This window comes from Anoplophora glabripennis, unplaced genomic scaffold (assembly GCF_000390285.2).
Source record: "Anoplophora glabripennis isolate ALB-LARVAE unplaced genomic scaffold, Agla_2.0 scaffold584, whole genome shotgun sequence".
Lineage (NCBI taxonomy): Eukaryota > Metazoa > Arthropoda > Insecta > Coleoptera > Cerambycidae > Anoplophora > Anoplophora glabripennis.
The window spans coordinates 292,293-309,356 of record NW_019416664.1 but is presented as its reverse complement, the minus strand read 5'-3'; the positions used below and the strand labels follow the sequence as shown (position 1 = coordinate 309,356).

General features: G+C 31.2%; 1 protein-coding gene across 5 annotated transcripts in view; it reads left to right on the top strand.

The window, feature by feature from the left end:
* The window catches only part of LOC108912677 (aryl hydrocarbon receptor nuclear translocator homolog), a 182,073-nt gene that overhangs the window by 8,418 nt on the left and 156,591 nt on the right, over positions 1 to 17,064 (top strand). For 3 of the 5 annotated variants that reach the window (XM_018717992.1, XM_018717993.1, XM_018717991.1), the window contains exon 1: positions 4,976 to 5,337. The exons of the other annotated variants lie outside the window; for them this stretch is intronic. In XM_018717992.1, coding sequence (XP_018573508.1) covers positions 5,174 to 5,337 — 164 coding nt within the window. In that variant the 5' untranslated portion in view covers positions 4,976 to 5,173. Of the gene's footprint in view, positions 1 to 4,975; positions 5,338 to 17,064 lie in introns of those variants that run through there. 5 annotated transcript variants of the gene reach the window in all.

Below are 17,064 nucleotides of genomic sequence, written 5' to 3'. Positions count from 1 at the left end.
CCAATTAGGTACTCTAAAACTCTTTGTCCGATTTAAGTAAAATTTGGTATGCTAATACTCGTATTTAGATGTCACTTTTTGATATAGTAAACAAAGTAATTTACAGAAATTTTAATAGAAAATTTGTTGAGAACCGCTGACTTCATTGTGGGATGTACAGCTAACATGGATGGCATTATTGCCAGTATTACACTTTTAAACTCACTCTAAACATTTCATATGAAATAGAAGAAAAAAGTTTTTTTTTTAAATATGCATCAGAGACTGAAATAGCTTATAAAAATGCTTATAAATTTTTGCAATTTTAATGAGAGCTTTAAAAAATTACAATATTTTTGGGCGTAGAAGTGCCCAAAACGTTTTTTTTTAATTGTGCCGTGAAAATTTAGCTCCGAGTTTAGCCCTCCCAAAAAAAAATCCTAGCTCCATAGACAAAAATCCATTGGACTAAGATCATGTGATAAAAATGACCACGTCACAGGGTCAATGCGCCCAATCCATTCTTGTGGAAATTGACGATTAAAGAACATATTTACGGCTTAGGTGCTGTGTGGAAAGACTTGATCCTGAAGATACGTCATCCAACAATTCGAAAAACCGATACTACAGAAACTCGGCATACATTATTCCTGTTAATCGGTCATTTCTTATTTACTACTTTGCGTAAATACACATGCACATAGACGATAATATCCTGTTAATCTGTAAACCGAGTTACAATTACAAATTAATAAATTTCGGCATCAAACACAAGTACCGTGTCAACGAACAACCACGCGTTTTGTTCATGCGCTGATAAGAGCAACTAACCCAATGATAATTCGTGTTTCTGTTAAGTCACGTGATTGCTGCGCAAACAGTCTCATGCTTTATTTACGTCATTTCCGCAGGTACAAGAAGCCGATGCTTCTTATTTATGTATGCGAATTTTTCCTAAATTTATGTGTGCGTTGAATAGGCTCAGTGTGGATTTTTTCCACTTTTCACAAATTTACCCCGAATATTTTTTTGTCATTAAAATTCTCTATGTTGTCCCCTAAAAAATGATCTACAGGTGTCGTATGTTTGTTAATTAAAATTAATTGATTCTCCTTTCTGTTATTTTAATCCTTAGTTGACAAAGTAGTGCAGAATTTAATACTTATCAATATGCCTATAAGAACACAATTAAGTTTATACTCATTTAAGATATATTATTCAGAAAAAACTGAAAATCTTTCTATGTAGAAATCAACCTCATTATTTGCAATCCAATTGAAAAATTCTTGAACCACCTTAAAATTATTTCTTTTTAAATAAAGTACAATTTGGCATCCATAAGAAAGAGTTCAGTTATTTTCTTGACTACGTCAATGAAAAAAACAAAAATTTACATCAGAATCGTTCTAGAATTTTTTTAGTCTGACTACTAAATGTTACGTTTTGTTTTAAAATGAACGATTTCGACTTTTTTTTATAAAATTCAAACGAAGAGGAAGAGGATTTTTTTTCTCAATGGAATTTTGTTATGCATTAAATTATGTCTCTGATATTCCTGTAATGATAATCAAATTTGGTTCACCCTGTATACACCCCCCAAAATGATGATACACCTCCCAAAATGATGGAACAAAATTCATATTTTTTTCCAGTTGAAATTTAAAAAAATCGCTGAAACAGGTCAATTAGTAAATAGAAATTGTCACTTTTTTGCAATATTTTCTATTTTTTTAAGCCATGTTTGACAGACCTATAACATTACCGACATTTTTTTAAATAGAATGCTCTATATTTTACAGTATAATATTCCAAAGACGAATTCGGCGATATAAGGTTATACTTACTTTTTTGTCATACAATAATTTAGTTCCACTTTTTATTTTATTACAATGTCCAATTCGGTGTTCAAAGTTATCAATTACATTTTGAATAACATTATCTTCTTCTCTGATACGATTTTTCAATCCTTCGATAGTCTGTTCACATACACTTTGCTTTTTAGATAACCCTACAAAAAAAATCTAATGATGTTGAGTCAGGGGAGCGTGGTGGCCATTCAAACGGCCCTCTTCTGTCTATCCATCGATTTGTGAAAACTTCATTAAGGTAATTTCTTACATCGAGGCGAAAATGTGGAGGGGTACCATCTTGTTGGAACCAGACATCACCAGCAAGCATATCGTGCTCGTTAGGGTTAGGAAAAATTTATTCTAAATATGGAATCAGCTGAAAACGCAAAAAATCCAAATAAATGTCGCCTGTCAAATTGCCCTCAAAGAAATAAGGTCTCAGTTCCCAGTATGCGATTTCCCACTATTCCAGTCCAAACAATCACTTTTTCCGGCCGTTGTGTATGTTTTTCTTGCATCCAATGTAATGTGTTCCGTTTAAGTAAAAAGTTGCTTCAGTGTAAATTATGTGATTTTTTAATTTGGGTTGTCTTCCAAATAAATTTCTAATTTCCTCGTAAAACTGTAATCTTCTGTCTGTGTCATCTCATAGTTCTTATAAGAATGCCACTTTTGAGACTTAAGAGTTCTGTGAACTGAGGACTTCGACAAGTTGAAGTTGGTTGAGATAGATCTAATGGATGAGTGAGGATTTTCAGTAACGGCGAGCATCACTTTTTGGCGGTCATTTTCGCTTACCGTTCTTGGCCTTTCTGATTGTAGCTAGACTAATTCCCTGGTCTGGATACTTATGGTGAAATAAGTCACATACCTCCTGTTGACTACGGATTTTATCTTCGCATCCAATCATAATTAAAATTTCAATTCTTCGTTTTTCGCTTAAACGGGCAATCATTTTTGAAAATAATTCAACAACGAATGAATTGGAACTAAAACGATTCACGTTATAAATGAGGTGCTCTGGTGAATTTAATGTTTTTATCAATGTGTTTTTTTTTAGAAAAAAAAAAACCTTTAAAGTACGTAGAAAAATATTAATAAAGAGTAGGTACGTGTTTTAAAGTACAGAAGAAACTGATTGAAATAGTCGTCAGTACGACATAAAAGACAATTTTTTTCATTTTTTAACAACTATAACACAAAAGTAGGTACATATAGCCTTATATCACATAATTCGTCTTTAGAAGGGCTATCAATTTATACTATAAAACTAGAAGTGACCCGGCAAACGTTGTTTTGCCATATAAATTAATCCTAGGATTATTTTAGTAGATTTTTCATAAAGAAATTTCACTTCTACCATCTATATTATATTTAGTGTTATTCAGTGTATATCGTGTATATATTTTTTTTATGAATGGTAATAGTAAATGTCATTATTATGGTTGATGCACAAACAATAATAATGGCCGAAAACTGTAGGGAGTGAGAAACGGCTCATTGTGTGAGAGAGATCTCATCCCTACTCCGTGCTGTTTACTGGGTCAGCAGTGACACCGGTCGACGCCTGGCGGGGATAAAAAAAATGATCAAGTGATAATTGATCAGTTATCGACCGGGGTTGAAAATTATTGAATTACTAATATCGCTATTAAAAAATAAGGGTTGATGGTAGAAGGGTGAAAATTTAGGATTGTATGTATTTTTTAAGGCCACATCATAAAAAAATAAAAAAATAAAATTTTGTCCAAAAAACAACAAAAAAAAATTTTGGGGTGGACCACCCTTAACATTTAGGGGTATGAAAAATAGATGTTGGCCGATTTTCAGACCTGCCCGATAAGCACACAAAATTTCATCAAAATCGGTCCAGCCGTTTCGGAGGAGTACGGGAACGAACATTGTGACACGAGAATTTTATATATAAGATATAGAGCGTTCTATTAAAAAAAATGTCGGTAATGTTATAGATCTGTCAAACATGGCTCAAAAAAATAGAAAATATTGCAGAAAAGTGACAATTTTGGAATAAGTTATCCATGACAAAATAGTCCCTACTAAAAAAATGCCATCCCCCAAATCTTATCACTCAAATACTTGGAAATTTTAAAACCCTGTATCTCCGTAGGGAAGCGTCCTATCAAAAATTTTTATAGGGCAAAACTTGATTATTTTCATCGGTAGAATATGCCATTAAAGTTTAGCTAAACTTATCATTAATACCGTGTATACTGGTAATTTTTTAATTTAAAAGAAAATGGAGTTACTTTAATCGGCCAAAATTAAAAATAACATTTACATTTTCCAAAAAATTATTAGTCAAATTCTAATAGATTTCATTTATTTGCACTAATTTTAATTTCTGTCAAAATGGTCATTATAAAATAAAATAAATCGGAAAACGTCAGTTTTTTGGTGATGATGGTGGGTTTATGAGCCTCTTACAGATATTTTAATTAGACTACAACTTTGTCCGTAATAATTATTAATAGAGTAAATATCTCTCACAATAAAGTTCCTAATAATTTAAAATAATGCTTGCTTGCTTTATATAGTATTATTAATTAAAGCTCTTAAGATTCCACATATATTTTATAAAACGTATTTTTTTTTAATTTTAACGCATTAAAAAATCCAATTTTCTCCTAAATAAAAAAATTCTGGTTATATCTGGATTATTTAATATTCAAACAAAAATTAATAGAAAATTTCCGATTGACAAACTGGAAATTTTTTTAAATCTGCCTGGTAAACCTCTAAATCAAGGATTTATTTTTTTTTATCAAAATTCAGTATACACCCTGACTATACTATTGTTTTCCATTTTGTAATTTTTTATTGCCAATAGCTTTCAAGTTTTGTTTGAAAACACAGTGTTTTTTATAACGTTTAATTTTTCTGGAAATTTTAAATTTGTGGTAGAAATTAGAGGTAGGTACGTTGTTACGTCTAGGCCCACGTAAAGTATTTAGAACATCTCTCAGTCCGTTGCACTGTAATATAAAAATTGGGCATGATATAATTACATAGTGTTGTTTTGCCTATCTCAAATACTGCGCTTGGCCCATGGTCCCGCAAACAACGGCTCGAAGGTTTTATCTACCTGTACCTCGTGCAACCGTCAGTTCTCTGTAGAAGCTCGAGCGTGTACATTAAAGTAGCGCGTGTTTAGTCCAGTCCGAGTGACGCGTGTTCTTCAGATTTAAAAAATCGGTGTCCCGACAGTTTCACAAAATTACCCCTCAACGCCCCGTTGTTTCGTTAAAAATTCTGTGCTTCTTTTGGGAAATATCTTATGTACATATATATGTGAGAGACGATATTTTCGCTGATTTTAAACTGATATGTACGCTACTTATGCAGGAGGGGGCCCCCCTCATTACGCGCCACCCCCTACGTATCTTCAGTCTCATGCGTCAGCCCAACCCCCGCCCCACCACATACAAGTACCACCTGTTGCAATGGGTCAGGATGCCAGCCCTGCAGTGCATTACTCGAAAAAACGAAGGTAAACATGCCGTCTGGAATTTTTATTTGCTTCCTGTTTTTGGCCAAGTGGCGTTTCTTTAAACGTACATTCTTCGTCTTTCTCAATTACTACTTAAAAATGTTTGAACAATAGTAATTTGTTTTTAATACGTTCGTTCTATAAGTGGTTAATGGCGAATTCAAATGCAATACTAAATAGAAAAAAATACGTACACAGAGAATAATTAAAAAAAAAATAAAACAGTAGTTATCTTTTTCTGTGTATATTGGAAGGTAGGAAATGCAACATTTTAAAATTTATACAGAGTGACCTATTTTGAGTGGTATTGTAGACAGGCTAAACAGTGATAAATATATAAAAAAACTATTATAATTGTCCCGTACACTTTTTTCAGGCTTAATCGTTACTAACTTGTTTGGTTCTCAGAAAAATTAATATACAAATTGGCAGGTTTCTATAGTTGAATAACGATGTATTTTTTTGTAGGACATAGTAGCGTACATATTTTTTTTCTTAATTAGTTTGTTATTTCTAATAGACTACGTTGTGTTGTACGTCATTCGGACACTTATAGGGTGCTTTGAAAATCTAGGTTTTCTGCTAAACAGCATTTAATTGGACATTGTTACTACACAGTCAAAAAGGGTATTTAACATGGGTCCACAAATCAATAGTTCTCGAGATACAGGGTGTTCAAAAAATCATCTTTTCTAAAATATTTTTGATGCAGAATGATGACACTGACGCCAATAACTAATCTAGTGAATTCGGATGTGTACCAATGGCGATACCAGGAATCGTTCTCACTGATAGCCCTAGAAATTCGACGGAACTAAATATTTTGAAAATTCGGTCACTGTAACTTTTTGTGTTGATTTCAAGATATCTTGACATCTTGATATCTTGATATCAAGACATATTTCTAATTTTTTTGCTTGATTTCACAAAATATTAATAAGAAACGCTTCTCGGAATGGGAAACTGAGTATGTCTGCAAACTCAAATATCCTAGGCCTACTTTGACATTTCACTTGAATTGAGATATTTCTCAAAATAGACATAGGACAGTAAAATTTTGTAAACATGGTCAGATTCATACAGAAAAGCGACTTTAAAAAGCAAGCAACATCAAATTTTTTATCCTTATACAGTTTTTCATTCTGAGAAACTGTTCTTAATACCATTTTGTTATAATATTTGGGAAAGGGGGACTGGATATAAAAACATGTTTTTCTAAATTTCCTAATCTGGATTTTGCGTATTTGAAATCAAGACATTTTGTTTCACAAAGTAAAGCCGAGTCCCAAAAGGCCATTTTTCAATAGCAACATTTTTGGTCATTTACAATTGTCGTTTCACTTATCCGGGATAGTAAAAAAACATTTGAATTAAAATGTATTGTCTTAAAAATTTAAAAAATTTCTGTTACAATTTATATGTATAATGAGTACAATTAATTATTTCAAACATTTCTTAATTATACCGGGTGTTTCGCATAAGAACTGACACAGACCAGGGGCATGTAGGGGAACCCAAGATATGGTGATTTAACGTAACTTGCCTTTATACCAAGCTGCACCTCTGAAAAGTTATAGGCCTTGAAAGTGGGGGTTTCAGATTTCGAAAAAAGTCAATATCTCAGTTATACTTGAACTTAGAAAAACCAAATTTCAAGTAGAGTTCAGTTGAGGAATTTTTTAACCCGTTGGCGGACTAATTATTACTTTATTTTATGGGAATTTAATTTTAAAACATTTCTTACTCTTGTCAGTTTTCAAAAAACTTTAGTTTTCAACAAAGACACGAATAACTAATAATACGCATTTGTTGTGTTCTTTAAAATCATCGAAAATTAAAAAGTTGACTATGAATTTAAACGTCAAACTTGACGATCAGGAAAAAAGTTGAAATAAGAATAATTTAATAGAAAAAGTTGAAATAAGAATAATTTAATAGAAAAACAAACTTGACGATCAGGAAAAAAGTTGAAATAAGAATAATTTAATAGAAAAACAAACATCTTAAAAAACATAAATAACATACAATTTGCGCTGATAAGTTATAGAAATTGCTCAAAATGATCACTGTTTTCTCTCAAGCATAAATTTATTCTTCGTCGAAAATTGAAGTCTACCCTATCCAATAACTAGTAATTGTTTCTAATGAATGTGCATTTATCCGTAATGCGAGACGCAACAGACGAGGAATACACAAATTCTGTTAACGTTCCCCAAAGAAAGAAGTAGGTAACATTTGTTGAGGTCTGGTGAGTGATCGTGGAGGCCAAACTTGTGGGCAATTATTTCCTCTTCCAATCCATTTATTTGGATACTGGTGGTTTGAAAAGTCTCTAACAATATTACTAAAATGAGGGAGTGTTTTTCTGTTTCTCGAGCTCATCTTTCAATAATGGAAAGAAAATGTTTTTCTATAGAGGAAATCTTCTGCGATATTTCTTCTGTAGTTTCTCATTAATGCTCTTGGTACACTCATACCGTGTACCAAATTTGGTTTTGCTAAGTTCAAGTATAACTGATATATTAATTTTTTTCGAAATTTGAAACCCCACTTTCAAGGCCTATAATTTCCCAGGGGTGCAGCTTAGTATAAAGGTAAGTTGCGTTAAATCACCATATTTTAGGCTTCCCTACATGCCTCTGCTATGTGTTGGTTCTTATGCGAAACACCATGTATATTAACTGGACTATAATAATAAGTAATAATAATATCAAATTATGAGATATTTGTACATAAAAAATTCAAGGCCTCCTATAAATTTTCGGTTATCTGAATGATTTAAATAAGAAACTTAATAGAATTAATTAAATTTGAAAAATATTTATAAAAACAACACATTTTCTCCTGTAATACATTAGAAAAGTAATTTTTATGTAGACTGTTGTAGACTTTTTCTTTTAAGTGGATTTGCAAACTAATGCCTTTTCTCTGAGCTTGGTTGGTTATTTTTATGTTAAAATTTGGTTAAAAACATTTTGAATGTTTTTATCTTGTTTCTTGCCGTTGTTTACTCACAAATCGGGCTGTCAGAACTGAGCTGCGGGACATAGGCGTATAAATTATTTATTAAATAGCAACAAATTAAATTGTCTACAATATACCGCCATCAACACCAACGGATAGGAATTAATTACGCAGCATGCGCACGATAACAAAGGCAACGGTATACTAACGTGATGTGAACGTGAAAAGTATTCTAAGGCAACGGCTCACGCATATCTCGGTTGACTAGCTTGGCACGCCATTGAATTTGCGGCTCTCTCTGACAGTTTTACTTATAAATAATTGTTTATTTTTGTTGCTTTAAATACAACATTACAGTTACCTTTTGTTAATTTGTGCATGCGTATGACTATGAGATTTGAGGATATCCCAATATCGAATACATAAAATTTTTAAAAATATGTTTAGCCTATTCCCTGTAGTCCCATTCGATGTAAGTCACTGTACATTTTTTTATTGCTACAAAACATTGTAAATAAGTAGTATTTTTAATGTTATAAAACAAAGGGATATACACAGTATGGGGATATATTTTGTTATGCTATTTATAATTGGTCAGGTTTTATAGTACTTTCGCCGATATCATTTTTTGGCCGGCGGGCGATACTATTACAATTCTCCTAATCACCAAAAATGAGTTTCATTAAGTTTCTTCAATATTGAGAAGTTAAGTTTGAAATTGTTTTTTTATTACTCTTTTTTCTCTTTCTGGGTATATAAAATTATTAGTAGACATTTTATTGCACTTTATGACAGGCTATTACGATAATTTGGCAAATTGCAAATAAGTTGCAAAATTACGTGTTTGCTGTCCATGAAAATTTAGACGACATATCGGTAAATTACGATAATGTATAGATAATCCGAACCGTCTATAATCCGAACGGCCAAATTGTGTAAAATGCTATTCATAATCCCAACTTTTGCATTCCGTAATTCGAACTAGCAATTCAATTATTACATATTTATCATTGCACGTGCGCGCATGTCTGTCCAAGGGCCACTGCATGATCTGATAATCTAAGAATACTTCGACAGAAGGCAGTCCATCTAAACATCAAGAAATGCGTTCAAAGAACAATTTTGTTCAAAAAAAACATTCTAGAGTCTAGAAGTAAATCTTAATTATTCTTTTTGCTTATGTATTAATTAAATGTTAATCTTATCAATTGAAATTCCAATACGTATGCAACATATGTAGGGTGTCCCTATTTCTTAAAAATTTGTTTTTATTTGATATTATCCGAACGTGTTCGGATTATAGATATTAATCATTATGAATTATATAATCCGAAAGTTTTGGTAATCCGAACGGGATCCGTCAACATTCTGTTCGGATTATCTACACATTACTGTAATTGTTTTATGTTGTATGCAATTAAATTACCTACAATTTAAGGTACCTGAAGTCACTTTTCATCTATTTGTTAACTGTAAAATAAAGGACACGGAAAAATCAGTTTCTGAAAACTGCGCATTATTATTGCAAAAAGCGATGGATGTTGATAAAATTTATGGAAAAGACGATAAATCCAAAGACCACAACATGTGTGCCAATAGCCGATTCAATTTACCGTGAAATTGTTGCTCCAGCTATTTGTTCATTAATTTCGTTCGTTTCCAATTAATCAAATATCGGAAAAGAAAAATTTCTAAAAGTTGAAATTAAGTTGCCCTTTACAACTAACAAAGTAGGACGTGCAAAACAGCATTATACACAAGGTTGTCAAAAACCACTCGGGAATTCGCTCTTTTTGCATTAAATACATCTATTTACAGCTATTCTTCTTAATTTTTCTGATAATACAGGATTATATAAAATTTTTATTGTAATTTTGTTGTCTTACAGTACTCATTTACTTTCAATATTTTTAAGTACTTTGTCAGTATATACTCAGGATATTGATTGATTTATTAATACATTTTTTACGATTTTTAATTTATTCTTAAAAAAAAATAATCTTTTGAAGTAATCAATTCATATAAGTAAACATTTAATTACATCTTTTTTTGTATCAATATGATGACAATTTAGATATGTCATAGTGCAAGTTGTTTCTTGTATACACTTATTTTCAGACACATTTTCATGTTTTTTTTAATTAAATATTTAAGAATGGTATTATATTCCTATTTTCTATTTCTAAAGTGATTTTTTATTATTAATATTTTCTAGAAAAATGTTTAATTTCTTATTAGTAAAAGTCCAAATTTGCAACAATATCGACTTCATAACTTCATCAAATGTTTTTTTAAAATTGTATAGTAACAATTTTTCTTTAGAAAAACATTAAATACTGACGATTTCATACCAATCCAAAATTTTGTTGATAAAATTCAGTATTTAATTAAAACTTTTTAACAGTTTGTAAACTTTGGAAAACCGTCGCATAATTTATTTAGTGGGGGTTTGGCCAATTTTGACAGAAAATAATGCGGTTAAAAAAAAATAAAAAGGTTACGCGATTATTTTATTAATTGTTGAAAGATGTTTCATAAAAATACCGCTTAACTGATCTTATTGGCGCATGGGTTTATTTGATTTATTTTTTTTTCACAGTTGGTAAAATACCCGATAAACAAGAAAAAACAAATACAGTGCGCCCTATTTAAAGTGGGTTCTGTTGTAGCTCTCGTAATGTCAATAATACAAAGTGTCCCAAATAAAAGTTGTACTAAATCTATTTCTCCATATTTTAAAATTACTGTGCATCATACAGGGTGTCCCATTTCTTCTGACGAACAAAATAGGACTGTTTATGTGTTATTTGATGTTTTTTCGAATTGATTTTTGCATCATCTTTGAAACTAAACATGATAACAAGATAGGTTTTCACCATTTTTCCAAGTATGGGGAACAACTATCAACCAATATTTTTTACTTATGTGAAAAAGTGAAGTTAGGTAAAGCCTAGATGAAGTGAGATACCCTGTTTATTCGAAAATAACTTTGATTTGGTGCAATATTTATGAGAGAGTTGTGAGATAATCCGTCATCGTGGGACACTCTGTATAATATTGTCTTTGTCCATAAATACTAATGAACCCGATCATTGATCACCGCCATAATAACTGATTTTTTATTGGGAGAAAGTTTAAGTATTTATTACGTTTCATGTGTGGAAACACAAAACATTTACAGAATTTAATGGAGGCATTGAAATAGTTAATTAGTTCGTTAATTAGTTATATTGGTGTTTTTTTTATTAATTTATTCAGGAACTTTCTTTAGCCAAAGGATATGATGTGTTTCAAACATTGATTTCTGTTGATGTGACTGACCATTGGAAAAATATTGTATACATAAATAACAATTTATCTTTTAGTATTTTATTTATAAAGATACTTCTATATTTTAGTATTTGTATTGGAAATGTTTCAAATAGATACCTAGTAATGCTAAGAGAGTTTTATACTTCATAGGTAAATTAAAAACGATTCGGAAAACGCACCTAAAAACAAAATTCGTTTTGTCACTGACAATTATTGTCTCCGTCTTCATCTAACCACTAGATACTTCGGGCATCTTTCTCTCCAGTAGAAAATCGTCAAGGAGGTTTTTCTAAATGAAAATTTATCTCGGGAAATGCGAAAGAACCTCGACGAAAATAGACCTATTAAATAGACAGTACCTAGGACAAAATGTCTGTTTGAAGCCGAGTGTGAGAGCGAGCGTTACTTTGTACAGGGTGTTACATATTAGTAGAACAAGCTGTTAACCACATATTCATTGGACTAAAATAATGGGACTTATGCCACTTTTCATTTCGGAGTCCTGTTTTCAATATACAAGATATCAAAATTTAAAAAATGATTTTTATTGATAACTCCGGTAATTTTAGAGATATTTGTTTGAACTTTGACACATATTTTTATTTTAAGTCAATACACATTCTATGTAATTTTGGTGTAAATTATCAAAGCGCAAACGGAGGAAAGGGGGGTTGTATTTTTTAGATAGAACGTGGATTTGTTCATTTTTTTTTTTCACTATTATGAGATTTTGTTTAGTATTAAATGGTCATTTCCATTTTATCCAGTGAAGCGGGACGCGGGGGGCCTATACCTACCCTGTTAAATAATCATTGCCGTCAATGCAAAATACAAAGAAAAATATTCTCTATGACTAGAAAGTAAGTACATTAAGATACTTGCTTGTAGTTATTAAATAAAATCGAGTTTAAATACATATATGCCACGAATTGCGACAGAAACTTGGCAACGTACGAGTATGTTGAGTTTATTATTTGTAAGTTGGCAGTCCTTGTCATGTATACGTACCTTGTAGGTATACATTATGCTATGTGATCGCTCCAGAGATATAGAGCAGGGAGAATACTCTTACAACCTGCGCGTGCGGCTAATAACAATGGTCACCATTTTGAACATAATGGTTGCCAACATAGATAAATTTTAGGGAAATTTAAATAAGAACAGGGAGAGGCAAATTTAAAATACAATACCAAAAACAAAGATTAAAATTATATGAGTAACGTTTTTTATTTTAACAGTTTTTTTTTCAGAAATTGGTAAATATCTAAAAAATTCTATTCTGAAATATAAAGATAAACTAGTACAAACAAATTTTCATAATGATTTTACTTACATATTTTATTCATTGATGATTAAATAATATTAACTTAGTTAATTGTTTCCGTATTAGATGTCCCTGAATTTTTTCATTATATTATTTGCCCAAATTAAGAAATCTTATACGAGTATATGCAGAAACAACACTTTTCATTAGAATTAATAAATGAGTTTCATGGTGTAGTCCGAGTGATACATTGTGCTCTATTAAACTAGGGAACAGTTCTTCTGCACAATTATAAAATTGTTGTACCACAGAAGTAACAAATACAACCATGAAATCCTTTTCATGTGGCAATTTATTTTCAGTGAATATTAAAAGTCCTCTTATTGCGGTCTCTGTAGCATAACAAATCTTAACCACTCCTGAAGAAATCTGTAAGCCACCTGTACATTTCAATATTTATAATTAATTATAAGTAATAAAAATAAAATAAATTACGTTACCTCTATTATTTTTATCAGCCACCAATATGTTGGATTACAAATAATTGTATAATTTGTAGACATACAAGCAGTAAGACGTTCAGAGCATCTATTTATTTTTTTTAACATTTTTACGACATAACCAGAAATATATGTTGGTGAAAAATTTCTTTCTGATTTGTATGTGAGTGAATAGTTCAATTTTTGAGTCTTCACAAAACTATTAAAAATACCCATTACAGACGTTGAGGAAATAACAAATCCAAGTATTGCAGTCTTTCTAGGTGTAAAATACAAAAGTCTGCCTGAAACATCAGTACACTGTAATAAAAATGTACACATTTCTAGCAGAAATGGTTTCCAAATTTCATTTCTTTATTGTTTTCCCTCTGTGGGTCTTTATTGCCTCTTCTATATCAGAAGGTCAAACAGGTTATCAATTTTTCTTAAAAATAAAGGTGTAGCCTCTACGCCCACAAAATCTGGATGCTGCAATTCTGTATTCAAAATCTCCAAAGCATCGACAACTGTTCGGCTGAGTGTTTGCGCAGCTAAGCTCACCTGCCAAACAAATTTAAAAAATGTGTACTACAGCAAATTCCTAATATGTATAGCGATTTGTGTGTAATGTCACGTTTTTTTTAATTGAACTACTTAATTGTTAGATAACTTCTATTTAATTCTCTAACAAATAAAATTTAATTTTGAAAAATTACAATTATGATTGATTGATTACAATTATTATATGAAATTTTGATTAAAAATCCTTAAATATCTACTTACTATCATTTTCTGTTTACAGCATACAACTTCTTTATAAAGTTCCAGTCGGCTACTCCTGCTGTTTTAATTTGACCAAAACTTGCGAAGAGGTTCCTTAAAAGTTTTAGCATATAGCAAACTTCTAATAGACAATAAACCTTTTTGCTAGTATCAGATGGGTGAGGAAACCATGTTTGTATATACTGTACGTTATCCAATTTACACCCAAGGTCTTTTAACATAGAAAAATGCACTGATGGGCCATCGCAAGTTACATATGTTATTTCTATTTCAATTTCTTCCAGTCGTATTAAAATTTCGCGTACAATGTTTGCCCTTTCTAGTCCGTTTAAAGACTTTATGAAAAAGTATGCAATAGGCAATTTCCAATGAGAATTGTTGCAACCAACCATTAACACAAGGGTTTCAGAAGCTGGTTGTAAATCGTCACTGTCTATTGTCACTCCAACATCGATATAGCCCCACGTTCTCTTACCATCAAATTCTATTTGTTTTCTTATTTTTATCTAACATTAAGAAGCCGATAACATTTCTATTTAGTTGTTTTGCTTCGGCTACTTTAACTTTTAAAGCTTCAAATGATGGGCCACAAAATTCTGGGTGACAGTTTATATTTGAGTACCATTTCCTGATAACAGACTGATGTGGTAGAGCTAATGCAAATGTGCTTCGGACATATTCGTATGCTTTACCTGAATAAAAATGTAGTGTACAGGAAAAGTTTCGCAACTTTTCGGGATAATTTTCCCTTGTAACATTTCCACGAGTTAAATTTTTTAAATATCTGCTCATTAATACGTGAGGTACATCTTCATAGCATTTTTCTAAATGCTGTATAACATTTTCGCTGAGACTCCTTTCTTGTTTTAATTAAGAAACGCTTGTTTTTAAGGTTGTTACCTGCATTTTCAGTGATTTAATGGTCTTCTTAGCGGAATATACCTTTTTTCTCACTTTTAAATGTGTTTTCATTAATTCTGAATATTTTTTCTTGATTATACCAGTGATCTACTGAAATAATGTAACATGTAAGCTAAGCAATATGGTCATTGGTTGTAGTTGGAGACAAAATACGTGTCACATGTATAACTCTCGCATAACCTAATACTGTTTTTTCCAAGACGTACCAATAATTATGTTCGGTTTGAAAAAACTTTATAGGTTTTCTCCTTATGCTGCTATTAGTACTTGCAGAAGTATCTTGACTAGATGACAATTCACTAAAATAATAATATAGACTGTCAGGGAAAATAATTAAAATTTATAAAAAATTTAGTATCGACAAAAAAGTAAAATTATCGAAGGTTCCGTTTAAGGAGGTTCGATACCAAAAGAAAAATGGTAAGAATGTTTTCAAAGCAATTGAAATCTGTTAATAAATGTGCAAATTGACTTGTGTAAAAATATCAGATCGATTGACAACTTAGTTTTTTTGAAAAATGATTTTAAAAATTATGCTTTTTTACACAGGCTCTTATGGGAGTTGGGAAAAAACTTTAATCAAACGTGAATATTGCTCTTAAAAATGGTTAGGATCGGGAAAATAAAATTGTAAATAAAGAATTAAATATTACTAAACATATTAAAACAATAAAAATATGCACTTACAATGTAATTATTGAGATAATGGAATGAATAGATAATGTTTTGACAAATTTGAACAAACATCTGATCCAATGAAAGGAAATATGGCAACACTGTACGCTGTATTTAATGCTTCGACTGATGCGTTATATTTGAATAGCTCGATTATAGATTATAAAATTATTCCAGTCGAAAATATATGTAGTAATAATTAATACGACATAAATTTTTCGTGATCTAATGCAATATACTAGCAATTTGAAACAAACATTGAAAGGATCTCTTTGCAAAATGAACAGTATAGATGTTCTGTCATAATCTTCAATTTGACAAGTCGACGTCTCACTATCATACACTGAACTTCTTGATAGTTATCATATGGATTCTCGGTTTGCACATTTTATTTTTTTCTCATCAATCCACATTCTGTTTTACACTCATTTTATATTACTTTTCAGTCATTACTTTTCCTTTGTACCTTGGTTGTTCATTCATGTTTACGGAATTCGCGCAAAGTTGACAGTAATGACAGTTGACCCAACTTTTACCACCACGCCATGGCAATGTTGCCAGATTTCCTCCATAATTTTACAAGCTCGTAATGAATAAATAGACGCTTTTATTCAAATAAAAAGTGAACTGACGTGTATTAAACACGAAAAAAATATGTAAGCTAATATGTGTTGTATAAATTTCATTCTAAATAGCATACTTAATTCGCTGAAATTAATTTATGCAAGGTTGGTACTGCAACAAGACTCCCGTGTATAAACATAGGCATACTCTCCGCACCGCCCGCCCCGCAAGAGTAGTATCGAACGTCCTTAAGCTTACAACGCTCTGCCGTATCATCTGATGATGACATCGATGAAGTAAATGAAACTTTTTTTTGTATGGTATGTAATGTTTCAACTAAACTTGTGGATGGAGCGTCGGCTTTATTAGTTAAATGGACTTCTAAATTTGGAACTGCATCAGGATTTAGGCGAATTTGACTTCCAACTTTCACGAAATCTGTTGCTTTAAAGTGACACGAACAAACAAATTTATTTTCTTACCATTTAAATTCGTGATTAAGTTTCAGACTTTCTACCCATTTTATAAACATATCACCTCTTGGAAAACTACAAGATGATTTAAACAGTTGTTGCAAGAAATAAATATATATAACCACTCTTACCGATGAAATGTAATTCCTGTTGGTTTAAAACGCCTTATGTTAAAAAGCACCCCCTCACAGCACAGGACATAACAAAAACAATAAACGATAAACGTTTTCTACAGTGTAGAAACGATGTATTGAATATTAAAAAACGTCCACAGCGCAAATTTACCGTCCTA